General features: G+C 43.8%; 1 protein-coding gene across 1 annotated transcript in view; it reads left to right on the top strand.

Moving 5' to 3' along the window:
• The window catches only part of BAIAP3 (BAI1 associated protein 3), a 976697-nt gene that overhangs the window by 581702 nt on the left and 377808 nt on the right, over positions 1 to 17187 (top strand). Inside the window, exon 7 of the mRNA XM_069209880.1 lies at positions 8731 to 8797. Within this exon, the coding sequence (XP_069065981.1) occupies positions 8731 to 8797 (67 nt within the window). The remainder of the gene's footprint in view (positions 1 to 8730; positions 8798 to 17187) is intronic.

Genomic DNA, 17187 nt, shown 5'->3' with positions numbered 1-17187 from the left:
GTCAGCTCTTCCCTCCCATCCTGCCAGGATGGCCCATCTATCACACCTAAGCTCCCTTTGTGTTTGGCTCTCTGGAGGTAATGCGAAAAAGCCTAGCCCTCACTCACTTCATACATGTATTCATAGACAGGCAGAAGGCACCAGATGGTTAAAGTAAGAAAATGCCAACTTTCTAAAAGTAGCATTGTCAGAATTACAGTTTAAAATTCAACTTCATCATAAATTGTGTTTTTAAATTGTGATTCCAAAGAAACCAAACCATCTCTTCCCAATTGAAAATTACACTTATAAAATGCAATAAGGCAATCCTAATGTTATCCTATGGGAGAGATATGCCATGCAATAGTGAACAACAAATTTAAGAGGTTTTCACTACTAGGAAATGTAAAACCTAACAGTACATGTCCCACTTTTTAAATACACTGCAACCTGCCATTGGGCTAACTAGGGCCTATCTTAGGGGTGATGTACATGTATTAAAATGGAACGTTTGGACATGGCAAGAGGGTTAACTTTCCAGGTCAACATGGGAGTTTAAAACTGCACACACAGACTCTGCAATAGCATGCAAAAACATGGTCAGGAATACAGGAGGTCTGAAGGCAAAAAGTCAGGGGAAAGCAACCAAGAATGCCAGGTCTAACAGTGCACATGCCAGAATTGATTTTGCCTAGTGGCTATGAGTTAGTATAGTGCCTAAGATGACTTTTAGAAAGAGGCCTTTATTTCGGATTACCCTTGAGTGGAAAGAAGGAAGAGCTCTGGGAGGCTAATGGGTGTCCTTTTTTGGCCACTGAATGTAATTTAGCAATGAACCTTTCTTATTCTGCTTTGATCCTGCCTATCACCTAGTCACAAGCTGGCATCCAGAGAAGTTCTTAAGGTTTCTTCGAAGAACAATGAGCTAGAAACTCACCAAGATAGAGATGGTGAAATGGAAAGCCAAGCAAAAAACTATATGAGGACATCAACACTTCCAGATTTTCATGGCCAGGTTAGGGAACAATTACAGGTAAGGAAGAACAAGGCACCAGTATATAATCTATGGCATGTGCCTATCTGTGAAGCAAAAGGAGAACCTAGAACATTACACTTTATCTGGGAATGGTGAGAGTTCCAACCTCTAGAACCCATATGCAGCAGGCAGGGACGAAATTGAGTGGTGAAGCCACTGGGGTGTATAGAGCATGCTGTAAAGATGGCTTACTGGCAGTGGCGTAGCGTGGGGGGTGCAGGGGGGGCCGGCCGCACCGGGCGCAACATCTGGGGGGGGGGCACGCTCGCACTCGCGAGTGCTAAAATCCACGGGTTAGGGGGCGCAAATTACTTGCCCCGGGTGCTGACAACCCACGCTACGCCACTGCTTACTGGCACACCCTGTGGCCATTATTTGCAGGGCCATATGAGTGTGACACACATTCACCAGCATGCAACTGTGGTGCAGGTATATTAAATGTGTGCAGGTAATCACACTCCAGAAGTGCCACAGGTACACTTCATCCACTGTGCCAGCTGTGCTCCCACTGAATTCTGCACCATTTGGAGATATACTTTAGGCACATGGGAGGTGTGTCTTAGTACTGGGTGTAATAAACATCCTGTGTAACAGTGTTCATTGTGTGCGCTTAATCACAGTTTCAGTGAGTGAATATTTCGATTCTTGAGAACAGTTGCAGGCCTTTGTCCTCTCCTTTTGAGTCATATTGCTGCAAAGTGACTGTACATTCCTGGTTACCAGTGGCGTCTATTTCGGCATGATCCTGATTGCATCCACGTTCTCAAAATGGCAGTGCTGTCCAGGTTGCACCTAAAAGCCTTTCTTTCTAATGGACTTTGGATGTTTTCTGTCTCCTCCGAATTGTTATTGGTGACTCTGCTCAGTGTTGGACACTCTGCTATTTGGGCACTCTTTGTGCGAGTGCTGGTTGGTAAATGTAAGTTTCAAGATTGATGGTAAACACTGCCCAAACCCCTCCATTTCCCCCCTAATAAATTCAGCAGTTTAATCCTGTCAATATTTAACCTGCAAAGAGTTTATATGCTAAAGTTTATTGAGGGAATAACATACTTTAATAACGTTTGAAATTCAATGCAGAAAACACCACTTCCTCGTGTAATACCTATTTTTGTGAGCAGAAGCAAATTGGAAATATGAGGTATTTACCACACGCGCTAAACCCTGCCCCTGCTGCACCCTACTAAGGCCACCAATACGAGTAGCCTCATTATTCTGATGGGGGTGGCAAAAACAGCAACCGATCCCACCGGAATAAGAAGGTGTTTGCTTTCACACGCAGGTTTTGGATGCTGAAAACAGGAGCAATGGCTGAGTATAAGTCTTGGAAAAAATGAGTAACGACTGCGAAAATCAGGTATTACCAGGCAGAGAAATTGTGTCAGGCATTGGTTCGTCTTTGGAACCCTTCTCAAAGGTTACACATGTTGTTTCTTAATCCTTTTGGTTTTTAAGGAGAATAGCCACATATCTCTGAGATATTCTTAACCCACTGGAAGGCTTAGCATTTGAGCTAGTGGGTGAGAGCGTGGCCACTTTGGATGTCGAAGCCGTGTACACTAGTATCCTGCAGATGGAAACCCTGAAAGCTCTGGACCCATTGATAAGCGAGGTGGCGTGGGACTATATCACATTAAAAGAATGGTCCTGGACTGTGCACATATAGCACTAAGAATTACTTCCAAACCCATGGAACATCTATAGGCCGTGTCTTCGCACCTATTGTAGCATGATTTTCATGTTCCTGACTTTGAGGCAGAACACATTCTGAGCAATGACAACATTAAGATTGTCAATGTTTCATCTATGACGTGTTTGTCATTTGAAAAGAGGAATAGAGTCTTCTAGTTTCTTTCAATGAATGGGTTAACATAAATGAGTACCTAAATGGCATTGTGTCATATAGTAGAGAGGTGCAGGCATTCATAGATGTAAAGATCATGGATAGAAGAAATACATTCATATGTGAGGCTTTCTATAATGCGACAGACTGCAACAATTTGTTGCAGTTCGATAGTTTTCACCTGAGATGTCTGAAAGCATTCCACTGGGTCAGTTCTTACATTTGAGGAGAAACTGCACAGAAAAAAAAGAAATAAACTAACACAGGCAGAAAAACTAACATCAAAATTGAGAGATTGAGAATGCCCACAGCAATATATTCAGCAGGCAAAAAAAATAACACAAAACATCCCCTGTGAGGTATTACTTAAGGGCAACGAAAAGCAGCAGCAAAAAAGGCCGATCTGTATTACAATGTTACCCATTTTCGAATATTATGAAAAAACAATAGACATTGTAGGATGGTCACATCAGTATCACTGAAGTTCGACGCACCACTGTGACTTTAAAAAGGTGTAAATCTATAGAGATACTGTGGTGTACACATCACCTAAGGTGTTACAGTAAAAATAATAAGCCATGGATATACGGCTGATGTTGAATATAGCCACATCCCCAGGGCATTTTCCATGTGGCAGCTGCAATGTATGGCCTCTAACAGTAAAAGGAAAGGAATTGGACTTGGGTTTAGCAACACCGTGGACCTTAAAATCCCACATGCGCTGTAATTCTGAGAATCACGTATACAGCTTCACATGCCCATGCAATCTGCTCAAGGTGGGCATGGCCTCGAGAAACGTGGAAGTAAGAATCAGTAAGCATAGGAGCAGCAACAAGTGCAAAGAAAAACACCTCAAGCTCACCAGGCACTACCTGGAAACAGGGCACTCTGAAAGTGACAAATAATGGGTAGTGTTAGATCTGATTAGTGGTAACCCTGCTAACCCCAGGGAAGTGCCTGCTTAATACTGAACAAAGATGGATGAACTATCTGGGAATGGATAGACTTGGACTCAATGATGACATATATTGGGGACAACTGTAAGTTAGGATTCAGTCTGAGGATCAGTTGTGGGTGAAGGCAGGACATCAATAGTGAATTGAACTTTCACAAGCATATTTCGATACCGCATGATACACATCCTACAGGGGCATGCATCCTGTTTGTCAAATAGGATGTAATCTGTGTGTATTGGTGATTGATTACTTCCCCCAGGATACAGAAAATTGAACAACAGTGACTTCAGTTGATAGTGTCAATGCATATAGCCTGCATGTTTTCATCCTAACAGCACACTGAATTATGCCATGATCACCAACCCATCTGGCATACATATGGCATCAAGGAAGCCATAAGTCACCATCGATGACTATAACATCTAATTTGTGACTGTACCCCCAGTACAAGAGGTAAAAAAAGAATTTAAAGTACACTGATTTTCCTGATTAACGCTGCCACAATGATAATGTCAGCAACCAATATCTGGGGGCACTGACACTGGTGTATCTTACGAACTACATCCCCCACGATCCCTAGAGATGTGACCAGCATATAGAGACTGGCCTGTCACCTATATTGGGAGGTAGTGGCAGGCTACATCCACAACGATTCCAAGGGCCCTAATTGACTGAGTCCCACAGAATGATGCAGCGACATGCAGTGGGGAGATAAAGAGGAGACGTGTTGCATGCGCTCAGTACCCAGCGCAGGTGTGGATTGTACCCTTGACACAGTAAGCAGAGGAGTCAATTTGAGACTCCAATGGCAATTAGGATTATTTAATGTAAACTAGGCCTAGAGGACAAATGAGCAGATCAATCCTAAGGCATTGCCCGTTATGTGTAAACAAACATATACTTCCGGCAGAAAGCAGGCATGAGACTCCAATCCTAAGAAGAAGACATTTTGTAAACATGAATGAAGTCTGTGAGAGATTGAAACCGGAGTATGAAACTCATATATTTAAATTTTGAGAAGGAGGTATGAATGAGGTGTGCATTGGGCCACTACCTGAAAAAAGCACCTATCTGTAATCCGGATGTATGTGGTATGTCCCCTTCCATGTCATAGATTACTGGCGTGGAGCGTAGACTGCAACCAGATTGATCTAAAGGATATATCCCCCACTCCCTGAGGATACAGTGGATAAGGGGATTGCACGCTGAAATGGGAATAATTTATGTTATATGTTGTATGTCGCATGTCCAAAGCCACTTACGTTATGTACCCTCTGACCAGTAACATGGGTACTAGCTTTCTAGTCATGACAGAAAATATTAGATACAGACAGGCACACAGCAGGTGACTTTAACATCCTTTGTTTCTGAAGAGCATGAGTACAGGGAAATGCCCACTCCCTCTTAGCCGATGAGGTTGGATCAGAACCTATTGGAATAAGTTAGGAAATGATGTATTGCCCATGTTGCATCTTTCATCACCGTACATATGCATGTGACTATATGTGTGAGCAGAGTGCGGAGTGCCTTCAGTGGATACATGCTAAGAATATTCATGCACAATCGATATGGGGTCATGCAGTTCCACAGTGACATTTGAGATTTTTTTTATCGTAGTGACCACTGAGATGGGTAATGCATTCGAGTCATAGACTCAGGATTGCCTTCTTGGTTAAGAAGAATTTAATGAATTCATGAGAATATGTTCTTATTTTTCATTTTCCTGCAGGATCTTAAAGCTGCTGTGACAGGTAGGATGCCCTTATGCCTCCTTGTTAGATACACTCTTTAGGACAAGGGGTAGGTAGGCAGGAAGCCTTTAGCCCTGAAGAAAGTCGAGTTACCAGTATGGACGGATTGTTTTTGGCTGAAACATGTAGGCCACATAACCTTTGGATGCAGAAACTGCTGTGTTTCATAACACATTTAGGCTTGATTTTTAACAATGTATTTGGCACCCGTTAAATAAAGAGAAATCTTGGCTTTGCCCCTAGTCATTTTGAACTGAAGTCCTGCACCTGTTCAAAGTTACACCTTACCACGAGCTCCCAGTGTTTCCTTTGTTGAGCCCATTAGGGTGGTATTCACCTACCCAAATGTGTGGAGGCACCCATGGTGAAGCTTCCCGTCATATGAGGGATATGGTGTCTCCTCTAGTATGTAATGATACTTCTGTAGGATATTATGTTGACTGACTGACATTCGGGCCATTACGTGCTTGTGTTGTGAAGTGGTTGTAATTGGGAGATCATGCGAAGGCCGGTAAGTTTCTCTCATTCTCTCTTGGTGTGAAAGAGAAGATCATACATTCAACGTCACAGTTTGTCGTCCATGACATCTCTGATGACAGTACTGGGGGGCAGCACCTCTACCATTGTCAATACCATTATGAAAGGGTGAAGTAATTACTGTGTATGTGGCAATGCAGCACAAGGTTGGTCAAGAATGACAGAGCTCACACAGGATTTCAGATCTCCACATGATAGACATTTAATATAAGTGGGGATCAATTACAGAATCAGTGGTAATCCTGAAAAACTGACATGGCTGTGACCCTTTTGGACCGACGTTGAACAACCCTTGGCATATGACACCAGTAGCTGTACTATCAATAACAATACTGATCTCTCTGAACCAATTTATGGAGTTTTGACCCAATTGGTGCCCTCTACACATGTTCCACGTAAGACACTCACACTTCATACAAGGGGATAGAAAGCAATTATGTGGCATACCCTTGACTGAGTTTGTGCAAAAGGATCTTCAGCATTTAGTTCAAATTACTGTATATTTGTCTCTGGCTTGTGGAAACTCCCTATCTTGGCAATGTATCTGAATGCAAAACGTGCAATGCCTAACTCTTACTCATACAGACTTTCGTCACCTGACTCTCGTGGCTATGGACTTTCATCACCTAACACATGTGCATACAGGCTTTTATCACTGACCTCCTGTGCATACAGACTTTCATTGCTATCTCATTTATACAGGCTTTCATCTCCTAACATTTGTGCATACAGGTTTTTTATGCCTAATTCTTGTGCATGCAGCCCTATTTTAACACTCGTGCATACAAACTTTCATCGTCTAACTCTCATTCATGCAGACTTATGTCATCTTATTCTTGTGCATACAGACTTTTACTGCTTAACTCTCATGCATACACACTTTAAACACCTGTCATGCGCGTAGGCTTTTATCACTTAACTCTTGTGCATACAGACTTTCATTGCCGACCTCTCATTTGTGCAGACTTTCATCGCCAGCTCTCATGCATTCAGACTTTCTCTGCTTAACTCTCATGCATGCAGATTTTCTTCACATAACACTCATGCATACCGGTTTTTAGCACTTAATTGCAGTACAGAGCGACTTTTACCACTTAAATCTTAAGCATGCAGACTTTTACCTGCAAAGTGCATACAGACTTTCATTAACTTACTCTCGTGCATCCGGACTTCATAGCCTAACTCTCTGCATTTAAGCCTGGTCCTCTTAGCAGGTGCACTAGCTCATTAGCCCTCGGACCGTCTATGATACTATGAGTATTTCTTGTTTCATTTGGCACGTGCAGCACTGATGAAGGGTGTGACAGGGCGGCTTGGATTCTGATTGAGTCCATTTCCAGTCTTTTGTGAGTTTATGTGGAAACCATAAGGTCGCTGCAAGAAAGATTTCTTTCAAAGAATATGATTATTTGAATGATAATGGAATATCGTTATGAAAGGTTTGCAAAGGAGCAGGGTTGCAAACTGATGAATCACTCTGTTTCTAACTTTTTTACACATTGAACGTCTACTCATATACGTTGTTTATTTCATCCCTTTCCAAATTGTCAGTTCTCTGTTACCAAATCTATTCATTTATTCTGATAAAATTCTTCTTGTAGAATGGAAAAAGGCCAAAATCAATAATACTATTGCTACTCATAAAATGATGGCCAAAAGCCAGCTTATTGGACCATGCGTAATAAAGTTTGACAAAGCCAATAGATCTAGTTTTACTGTGCCAAGAGATGCACACTAGGCCTGGGCGGAGTTCGCAGAGTTCTGCTGCAGTGGCCAAAAAACTCTGTTTTGCAACACGGAGTTCCGTGAAGCGGAGGTGTGTGTTAGGTTGCGCCGTTCGTGGCAGGTGTTTGTACTGCGCTGTAAAATCAGCACAAATGGCACGAGCAGCGCAAGAGGGTGCTGCTTTTTTCCGCCACTCGAGTAGATTTTGTACTCGAGCGGCAACTTCCTCAACGCGAACAGAAGGTTTCTCAATGCAAGCGATAGCAACCAGCCACAACTGCCTGGGTCGAGAAATCTCACCGGTAGGTGGTCTGGAGTAAGACTTTTCTCGCTCTCGCTCACCAACTTAATGTTGGCGAGCAAGAGCCAGGAAAAAACTCTGCTCTGCTATGCAGTTTTCGGAAATCTGTGCTGTAAGCAGAGCGCAAAGTAGGAAAAACTCTGCAAACTCCGCATGCGGAGCGGAGTTCACTGGCCACCCCTAATGTAAACACAGGAATTCACAAATGCTCTTTGGATGCGCTTATCTCATTAAAGACTTCACTATCAGCTCTGCCCATGCAGGGAGAAAAAAGGGTACAAAAACGAATTGCTATCTGTATAGAATACATAGAGAATATAAAGAATTAAGTAGCTAGTAGCATGATATGTGAAAGATATACTCCTCTGGGTGACCCAGATCCCACTCTGTTTATATTGTAAAGAACTGGTAGAAATATGTCTTACAGACACATGCCCTGTCACGCTAGGCCTACATACATTGAATTGATACTGCGCCTACTTGGTGGAACTGCCAAGATCATCAGAGTGACAGGAGGGAATGTGGATAATAGCTTAGTCTGTCCAGCTGCAAGACAACATGTAACCTCTTCTTAATGTGCACACTCTTTTTTGTCTCCACAGGCTCCTGTGTACTCTTTAAAAGTTACTGTTGTACAAGCAAAGAACCTTTTGGCAAAGGATGCAAATGGTGAGTTTTTCCACTATCAAATGTGATCAAATGTGATCAGTCTCTTGTCTAATTTGCACCCGCGGGCAATATTGCCAATAATGATTGCTTGTTCTTTTTAGTGTTTTGAGATATCTGTGAATATCTCACTTGGAAAGGGTTTCACAATCTGTTGGTTTTCATGCGGATATGTGAAAATCCATAAAAGCCTGTATCAGATTGGTTGCATGTATTATTATTTTTCATGTTTATGAGTGCATGACTGTTTGACTGTGCGCATGTGTGTGTGGGGGTAAGTATGAGCGCGTGCATGCAGGCACACATGACACCTTTGTACATCATTACACAAAGAAGAATGTTATCAACCTTGCCAAATAGGGAACCTATTTAAACCCATGAGTTGGTAAAACAAATTTCACTTGCACCAACTCTGGCATCTAACCCTATTAAGAGTTGAGCAGAAAATGCACTGTTACCAGTCAAACCAGGAAGTGAACAGTATTAGGACATACAAAATTGACAGAATTAGTGTTTGGAAGCATTAGTTCCTTTTTTTCAAACCTCAGTATAATCTGAGGACTAGTTACAAAAACAAGCCCAGCATAAACATTATTTGAATAGCGTTAGACCTGACAGCCTTAGGGTAGTCACCCCTAACTTTTTGCCTGCCTCCCTCCACTTTTGGGATACTGTTTTTGCTGGTTTTTAGACTCTGCACACTTTACCACTGCTAACCAGTGATAAAGTGCATATGCTCTCTCCCTTTAAACATGGTAACTTTAGATCATACCTGATTGAACTATTTAATCTACTTATAAGACCCTAGTAATGTGCACTACAGGTGCCTAGGGCCTGTAGATTAAATGCTACTAGTGGATCTGCAGCACTGGTTGTGCCACCCACTCAAGTAGCCCCCTTACCCTTGTCTCAGGCTTGCCATTGCAAAACCTGTGTGTGCAGTTTCACTGGCACCCCGACTTGGCATTTAAAAGTACTTGCCAAGCCTAGAACTCCCCTTTTTCTACATATAAGTCACCCATAATGTGTGCCCTAGGTAACCCCTAGAGCAGGGTGCTGTGTAGGTAAAAGGCAGGACATGTACCTATGTAATTATATGTCCTGGTAGTGTAAAACTCCTAAATTCGTTTTTACACTACTGTGAGGCCTGCTCCCTTCATAGGCTACCATTGGGGCTGCCCTCATACACTGTTGAAGTGGCAGCTGCTGATCTGAAAGGAGCAGGAAGGTCATATTTAGTATGGCCAGAATGGTAATACAAAATCCTGCTGACTGGTGAAGTCGGATTTAATATTACTATTCTAGAAATGCCACTTTTAGAAAGTGAGCATTTCTTTGCACTTACATCTTTCTGTGCCTTACAATCCACGTCTGGCTGGGCTTGGTTGACAGCTCCTTGTGCATTCACTCAGACACACCCCAAACACAGGGTACTCAGCCTCACTTGCATACATCTGCATTTTGAATGGGTCTTCCTGGGCTGGGAGGGTGGAGGGCCTGCTCTCACACAAAGGACTGCCTCACCCCCTACTGGGACCCTGGCAGACAGGATTGAACTGGATGGGGACCTGGTGCACTTCTTAGCCACTCTTTGAAGTCTCTCCCACTTCAAAGGCACATTTGGGTATAAAACAGGGCCTCTGCCCTACCTCATCAGACACTTGCTGGAGAAGAAACCTGAACCAGAAACTACATCCTGCCAAGAAGAACTGCCTGGCTGCTCAAAGGACTCACCTGCCTGCTTTCTACAAAGGACTGCTGCCTTGCTGTTGCCCTGCTGTCTTGCTGAACTCTTGTCTGGCTGTGAAAGTGCTCTCCAAGGGCTTGGATAGAGCTTGCCTCCTGTTCCCTGAAGTCTCAGGACCAAAATGACTTCTCTTTTTCACTTGGACGCTCCGTGCGCCGAAAATTTCGACGCACCGCTTGTTCCGCGGCGAGAAAAACGCTGCACACCGAAGCTGACCGACGCGACGCTCTGGGGACGATCGAAAATCCGACGCACGGCTTCGCAAGGATAACGCCGCCCGACCTCTAGAGGAGAAATCGACGCGACGCCTGCAGTGAGATCGTAATTTCAACGCGCAGCCCCGCAGACCGACGCGCAGCCGGAGAACAAGCAGGAAAATCCACGCACAGACCCGGGACATCTGGTAATCCCCGCGATCCACAGAAAGAGACTGTCCGCGCGTCGGAAAACGACGCACGACTTCCCCGCGTGGAAAATAACGACACAAGTCCGTGTGTGCTGGGGAGAAATCAACGCACACACCCTTTTTTTTTCCACGCACTTCTTCCTTTGTGGCCCTCTGAGGAGATTTTTCCACTCCAAACCAGGTACTTGTGCTTGAAAGAGACTTTGTTTATCTTCTAAAGACTTAAGACACTTTATATCACTTTTCAGTGATATCTCTACAATTTCCCATTGCAACTTTATTCTTTTTGACCTACAATTATCCTGATAAATATTATATATATTTTTCTAAACACTGTGTGGTGTATTTTTGTGGTGCTATATGGTGGTATTGTATGATTTATTGCACAGATACTTTACACATTGACTTCTAAGTTAAGCCTGACTGCTCGTGCCAAGCTACCAGAGGGTGGGCACAGGATAATCTTGGATTGTGTGTGACTTACCCTGACTAGAGTGAGGGCTTTTGCTTGGACAGGGGGTAACCTGACTGCCAACCAAAAACCCCATTTCTAACAAATAGGAATAATTAGTGTGTGTTATTTGCACATATGTGTAGATGATCTGTTAAAAAGAAAAAAAAAAACTAAGCATTGTCAAAACCAATAAGTATAGACTGAGTGAAAAGATACATGCAAACAGCTTGGTGTTTGCAGAAGTTAGCTTATTTTAGCCAGACCTGTTGCCTTTGCCAATGCTTGATGCATCCCAACTAGAGATAGCTTTAAACGTCTGTTGGCAACTAAGCAGATGTATCCAAAATAGACTGAGAGTGGCCTTTAGGTCCGCCACTTGCTCATGATTGCGTCTCCTTCTTGTCTATCCCGATATGAAGGCTTTTCTTTCTTTTCTTGGTTTTGTCCCTCCAAAGGAACATTTTTGTTTTTCCATCACTTGATTGGATCCTTCCACCACTGATGTGAGCACCTTACATTGCATGACGGACTATTTTACTCTTCCTCAGCCTCCTTGCTCAGCTATCCATTTCTACCCCAATTCTCTTTATTTATATTATTGACCCCCCCCACCACCTCCATGAGTCCCCTCCTAAGAGCTCCATCCACCGACCTCAGTATCCACGGATTACCATCATTTAATGGCTTTTAGACCATTCCAGCCATGTGTGATGTGGGGAAAAAACATTACAAAATCAGTACGTCTCCAGCCTGCTGTCACAGGCAAGACCTGTTGGCTCTGCCACTATTTGTTTCCACTATGCTGCTCCAAGTGTGTGCTCTTTCACCATATCCTATGAATACGTCTGAGGCAGTGGATTATACATGAGACTGAGGTCTTTATCTGCATTGGTGCCAGTGCACACCAACTGCTCTTTTGTAACTGTCAAGTTCACGTCTGGGATGATCAATGCATGCACGGGTGACCCGCTGCCAATCGTTAGTGTCCTGAAAAGCATTGCAGCTCTGGGCAAGTTAGAGATGGGCAAGCCACTGAAGGCCCAACCCAGGCTCAAGCTGGATGCCTGACTCTTGCATCACTAATGGCATTGTCATCAGGACATGGGCGTGAATTTTTCTAAGTTCATCTTTTAAAATTAGCACTTTAAATAAGTGCCTCTCAATGCACAAATATAGCTTGATGCACTAAAGTCAAAGGCTTCTGCATATTAAAGGAATACATTTTTTTAATGTTGATGAGTTTTGCATAATTTTTATTGCACAATTTACATGCCACATATTTTCATTGCGCATCTTGCGCTCAAATTCTCGGAGCCAAGTCGGACTCTTGGCTTGGCTCTGGCTCAATGTTAATTTCTTGGCTCTAGGCAATGGTGCCCTCTCTCACCCCTGATCTTTGTCTATCAATGGTGTCTTCGATTTCCAGGATCTTGGTAAAACGATACCACAGGGCTGAAGGTGGGTGTTAATGAACATAAACTTGCCACAGATGACATCCTTTACTATAGAACCATTTGAGGGCTGTCCCTCTGGGACTTACAAAAACAACTTTATATCTTCACGGAGGTCTCGGGATTCAAGGTAGATTACATGAAGTCCCACAGCACAGGCATTGTAGACATCACTGGGAGAACCTCAGGAGCCCCTTATCCAGGTGGTCTTTTCTTGGGAAAACACTTCAATCAAATACCTAGGCATTCAACGACCTGCCTAGTCAAAAGATTTGTGCATCTTCTATGAGCACCCCCTTTTTAAACATTGTTTAAGGACCGCTGAGGTAATTAGAAATTTCCTCGACAGGCAGGATGACAAGTCTCAAAATTAATTTTATGCCTTGCCTACTATGCCTAACTCAAAAGCTTTCCCTACTACAAATCTCTAAAAAAATGATTAACTTTGCATCAAAAGCTTGATTTCCTTGAGTTGCAAGGAAAAGTCTAATTTGACCACCTATGGAAGGGGAATTGGCATCACAAATGTCGACAGCTATATCACAGTGGCTAAACTACACCCTGCGTTCAATGAGAAAGTCATGGGTCCAAGTCAAACAGGAGTTTAAAAAAATTCCATTGCAATATCTGCAGTGCTATGACCCAATATCCACACCTTCCTCAGGGCCACCACAGGCTTGCTAGATGACTTTCAACGAGTTGTGACACAAAATTTAGCATTATCCAACACCCCTCACCCAACACAAATTGTCCATAACCAAGACTTCCAGCCTGGACTCCCTGAGCCAGGCTTTCATATTTGCAATCATTGCCACCCCCACATTTGGGCGATTTCTGTGAAGATGGTAGCCCCTGTCACATGAAGGGTTGCTCAAAAGATTCAATTTAACCAGTGCAGTAACATAGGCCCTTACAGCCACATCGGTGAGGGGACCCCTAAACTTCAGGTGCCCCCTCAGCACAGTACCCTGGCCTGAAAGCACCGATTTGAGACTTGAGATGGGCTCCTCCATGCACCTTGCAAGGTGGTGGGGGGGACTCCAGTTTCGTTACACCACTGAACAAGAAGTGACAATTTTTGTCGCACACAGATCGTCCACTGGATCAACAGACAGGGTTTGTGGAAGAAAATGAATAGGAAATAAACTCATCCAAAATCCATATTCATCACCAGAGTTAGATGATAAGGCACATCACTGCACTAACAACATATTCAAGAGGTGCGACTACCCACTCAACAGATACAGGCAGCATGTAAACTCTTGGCCAGATGGTACCTTTCCCCTACACGTCTGAAAGCAATGCTTGGGGGGTCCCGATTCTTTTTGGAAGGGCTGTGGGGAACGGCGCACATTACTACATGCTTGGTGGTCTTCTACTACACTTATCCAAGAATAGTGGAAATAAATGCTATCACATGTTAAGACAGTAATGGGAACAACTCTACTGAACCAGCCCTTACTGCTTCTGGTGGGAGATCCAGGCGAGAATAGCTTATTCCCTTTGAGTACTCCAACAGTGAAACTAATTTCCCACTTCCTGATAGAGGTGCAGCTATGCACAGCCCAACGTGGACGCTGTCCATAATTCCAGAGATAGAGTGGATGTGGTGGGAGAGGGGTGAGAGCCTCAAGAGTATTCCTTACACTCAGGCATATGCTAAACACTGCGATCAGATGTTTGGATGCTGTTGGGAACTGTCATATTCTAGCGTTTGATCCCTATTAAAATGTAGGTATGAAATGTTTCCCACATTGTGTTTTTTGCTTTTCAGCCTCTTTGCCGTCTCTAGTATTTGAGCAAACTAATCTATCGAAACGTAATGCAATTTTATAACATATGTGCATTTTAAAATCCAAAATACGTTGTTAAAACATAAAAATAAAAAAAAGTTGGCTTGCCCGCTTCTAGGGCAGAATAGTACAATTCAGACCCAAAAAGTAAATACATTTTAATAATACAGTGCTGAGACGTATGACGTACAAAAATCTGAACATTTAAAAAATAACTATGCAGGAGCTTTTAAAAAAAAAAAAATATGTTGTAATATGTGCAATCAAAATAATTGTGCACACCAGGTAAAGCATGTTTATGGCGAAATCTGCTTCTGCACACTGAGTTTCTTTTATTGAAGCACTCCATTTAAGGATGGCAGTGGTGCTGGAAATCCTGGCCATCACTTTGGAGGTGGTTTTGCTCCATTTACTTCCCTCCTGCGTTAAGCAGCAACATAAGTCCATCTACCCTTGGTTGTGATCACTGGGTTTTAGTAATGTTGGAGCAGTGCCATCTATCTTTCTGAGAGCATGCCATAGGAACCATATTTGAGGAAGCAGGCGGCACTGCATCCTTGGCAGTAACAGTAACTAGGGACCTGATCATTATGCCGCGGCGCGTAATTGAGATTTTGTTCGGTAAAGTCCACAGCAACCTGGAAACAATGTGAACAAACAGAACGCAGGGGTCTGTTCACATCGAATGCGGTTTTGCACTATTTTTTGTGTGAAATGTGTCTTCGTCACCAAAATTGATGCAAGGATGCATTCTTTCGCTTAAAAATAACGCAAAATGCTGGACCAGTATTACGCTTTGTTAGACTTGGCATCCTTGGCGTGGTCTCCCTTAACTTTTTGCCTCTATTTCCCAGGTTGTTGATGTGTGCTGGACTCTGTTTTTGCTGTTTTTGTTACCCTGGGCACTTTATCACTGCATCCAGTGCTAAAGTGCAAGTGCTCCTATGTAAAATGTATGTGTAATTGGATTTCCATGATTGCCACATTTGATTTACTGGTAAGTACCTAGTACAGTGCACTAGAGGTGTCCAGGGCCTGTAAATCAAATGCTACTAGTAGGCCTGCAGCACTGGTTGTGCCACCCACATTAGTAGCCCTGTAAACATGGCTCAGACCTGCCACTTGCAGTGTCTGTGTGTGTGGATTTTAACTGCCAATACGACTTGGCAAGTGTACCCACTTGCCAGGCCTAAACCTTCCCTTTTCTTACATATAAGACACCCCTAAGGTAGGCCCTAGGTAGCCCTATTGGCAGGGTGCAGTGTATGGTTAAGGTAGGACGTATACTAATGGGTTTTATATGTCCTGACACTGTAATACTGCCAAATTCGTTTTTCACTGTTGTAAGGCTTATCTCTCTCGTAGGTTAACATGGGGGCTGCCTTTAAAAATGAGTAAAGCGTAGATTCCCTTTCGGAGCAGATAGACTTGGAGTTTGGGGTCTCTGAGCTCACAATTTAAAAATACATCTTTTAGTAAAGTTGGTTTTGAGATTGTGTGTTTGAAAATGCCACGTTTAGAAAGTGGAGGTTTTCTTGCTTAAACCATTCTGTGAAGGCCTGTTTGTGGATTCCCTGTCTGGGTCAGTTTGACAATTGGGCTGTTTGCACCTCTCTCTAGACAGTGACACAAAGAGAAGTGGGGTGTAGCCTGCATATCCTGATGAACGATCTGTGCTAGGAAGGAGGGGAAGAGTGGTCAATTACACCTGAAAGGGCTGTGCCTACCCTCACACAATGCAGTCTCCACCCCCCTGGTGTGTGTCTGGGGCCTGGCCTGGGCAAGGCAGGATTTCACAAACAAGAGAGACTTTCCTTTGAAGTACGCCTACTTCAAAGGCCAAAATGGGTATAAGAAGAGCACCCAAAACCACAGACTTTAGATCACTTCTGGACATCAAGAGGAACCTCTGCCTGGAGAAGAGCTGAAGAGCTGAGGAGAAGTGCTGCCCTGCCTGTGACTGTGCTTTGTGGAGCTATCCTGCAGTTGCTGCTTCTGCCTGTGCAAGAGGACAAAGACTGGACTCTGTTGTGCATTCCTGCTTGTGAAGAAATCTCCAAGGGCTTGTCCTGAGCTTGCATCCCGTTGCTGAAGTCTCAGGGCCATCAAAGACTTCTCCTTCCGGAACCTGGACTCGCTGCTGAGACTCCTGCCCTGCCAAGTGGTGCCCTATCCAGTTCCTGGGGCCTTGGAAAGTGAAGCTGGCAGACCAAGACTGAAAATCCACGCACAGACCGCCGTGCGGGGAAAATTTCGACGCTCCACCGGCATCGCGGCTCTGGAAGATCGACACACGCATCTGGAGAAACATCACGCAACACCCACCAACGGAGGCGGATAACATCGAATCCCACATGGCGCAGTTTTACTGATACCGTGAGGCAGGATTTTCATCGCAAACCTTGCTGGGTGTGGAAAAAAGACGCAACGCCTGCCCAGACCCGAGTGCTTGCCTGGATCGACAAATCGCTCTCCTGCGGAGAGGAAAAACGACACACGCCGACCCGACTGGAGAAGGAGAAACAACGCATGGTCTCGCTTA

The sequence above is a fragment of the Pleurodeles waltl genome, chromosome 10 (assembly GCF_031143425.1).
Source record: "Pleurodeles waltl isolate 20211129_DDA chromosome 10, aPleWal1.hap1.20221129, whole genome shotgun sequence".
Lineage (NCBI taxonomy): Eukaryota > Metazoa > Chordata > Amphibia > Caudata > Salamandridae > Pleurodeles > Pleurodeles waltl.
Note: the sequence above shows the minus strand (reverse complement) of the source record. Positions and strands in the feature narration are given on the sequence as shown.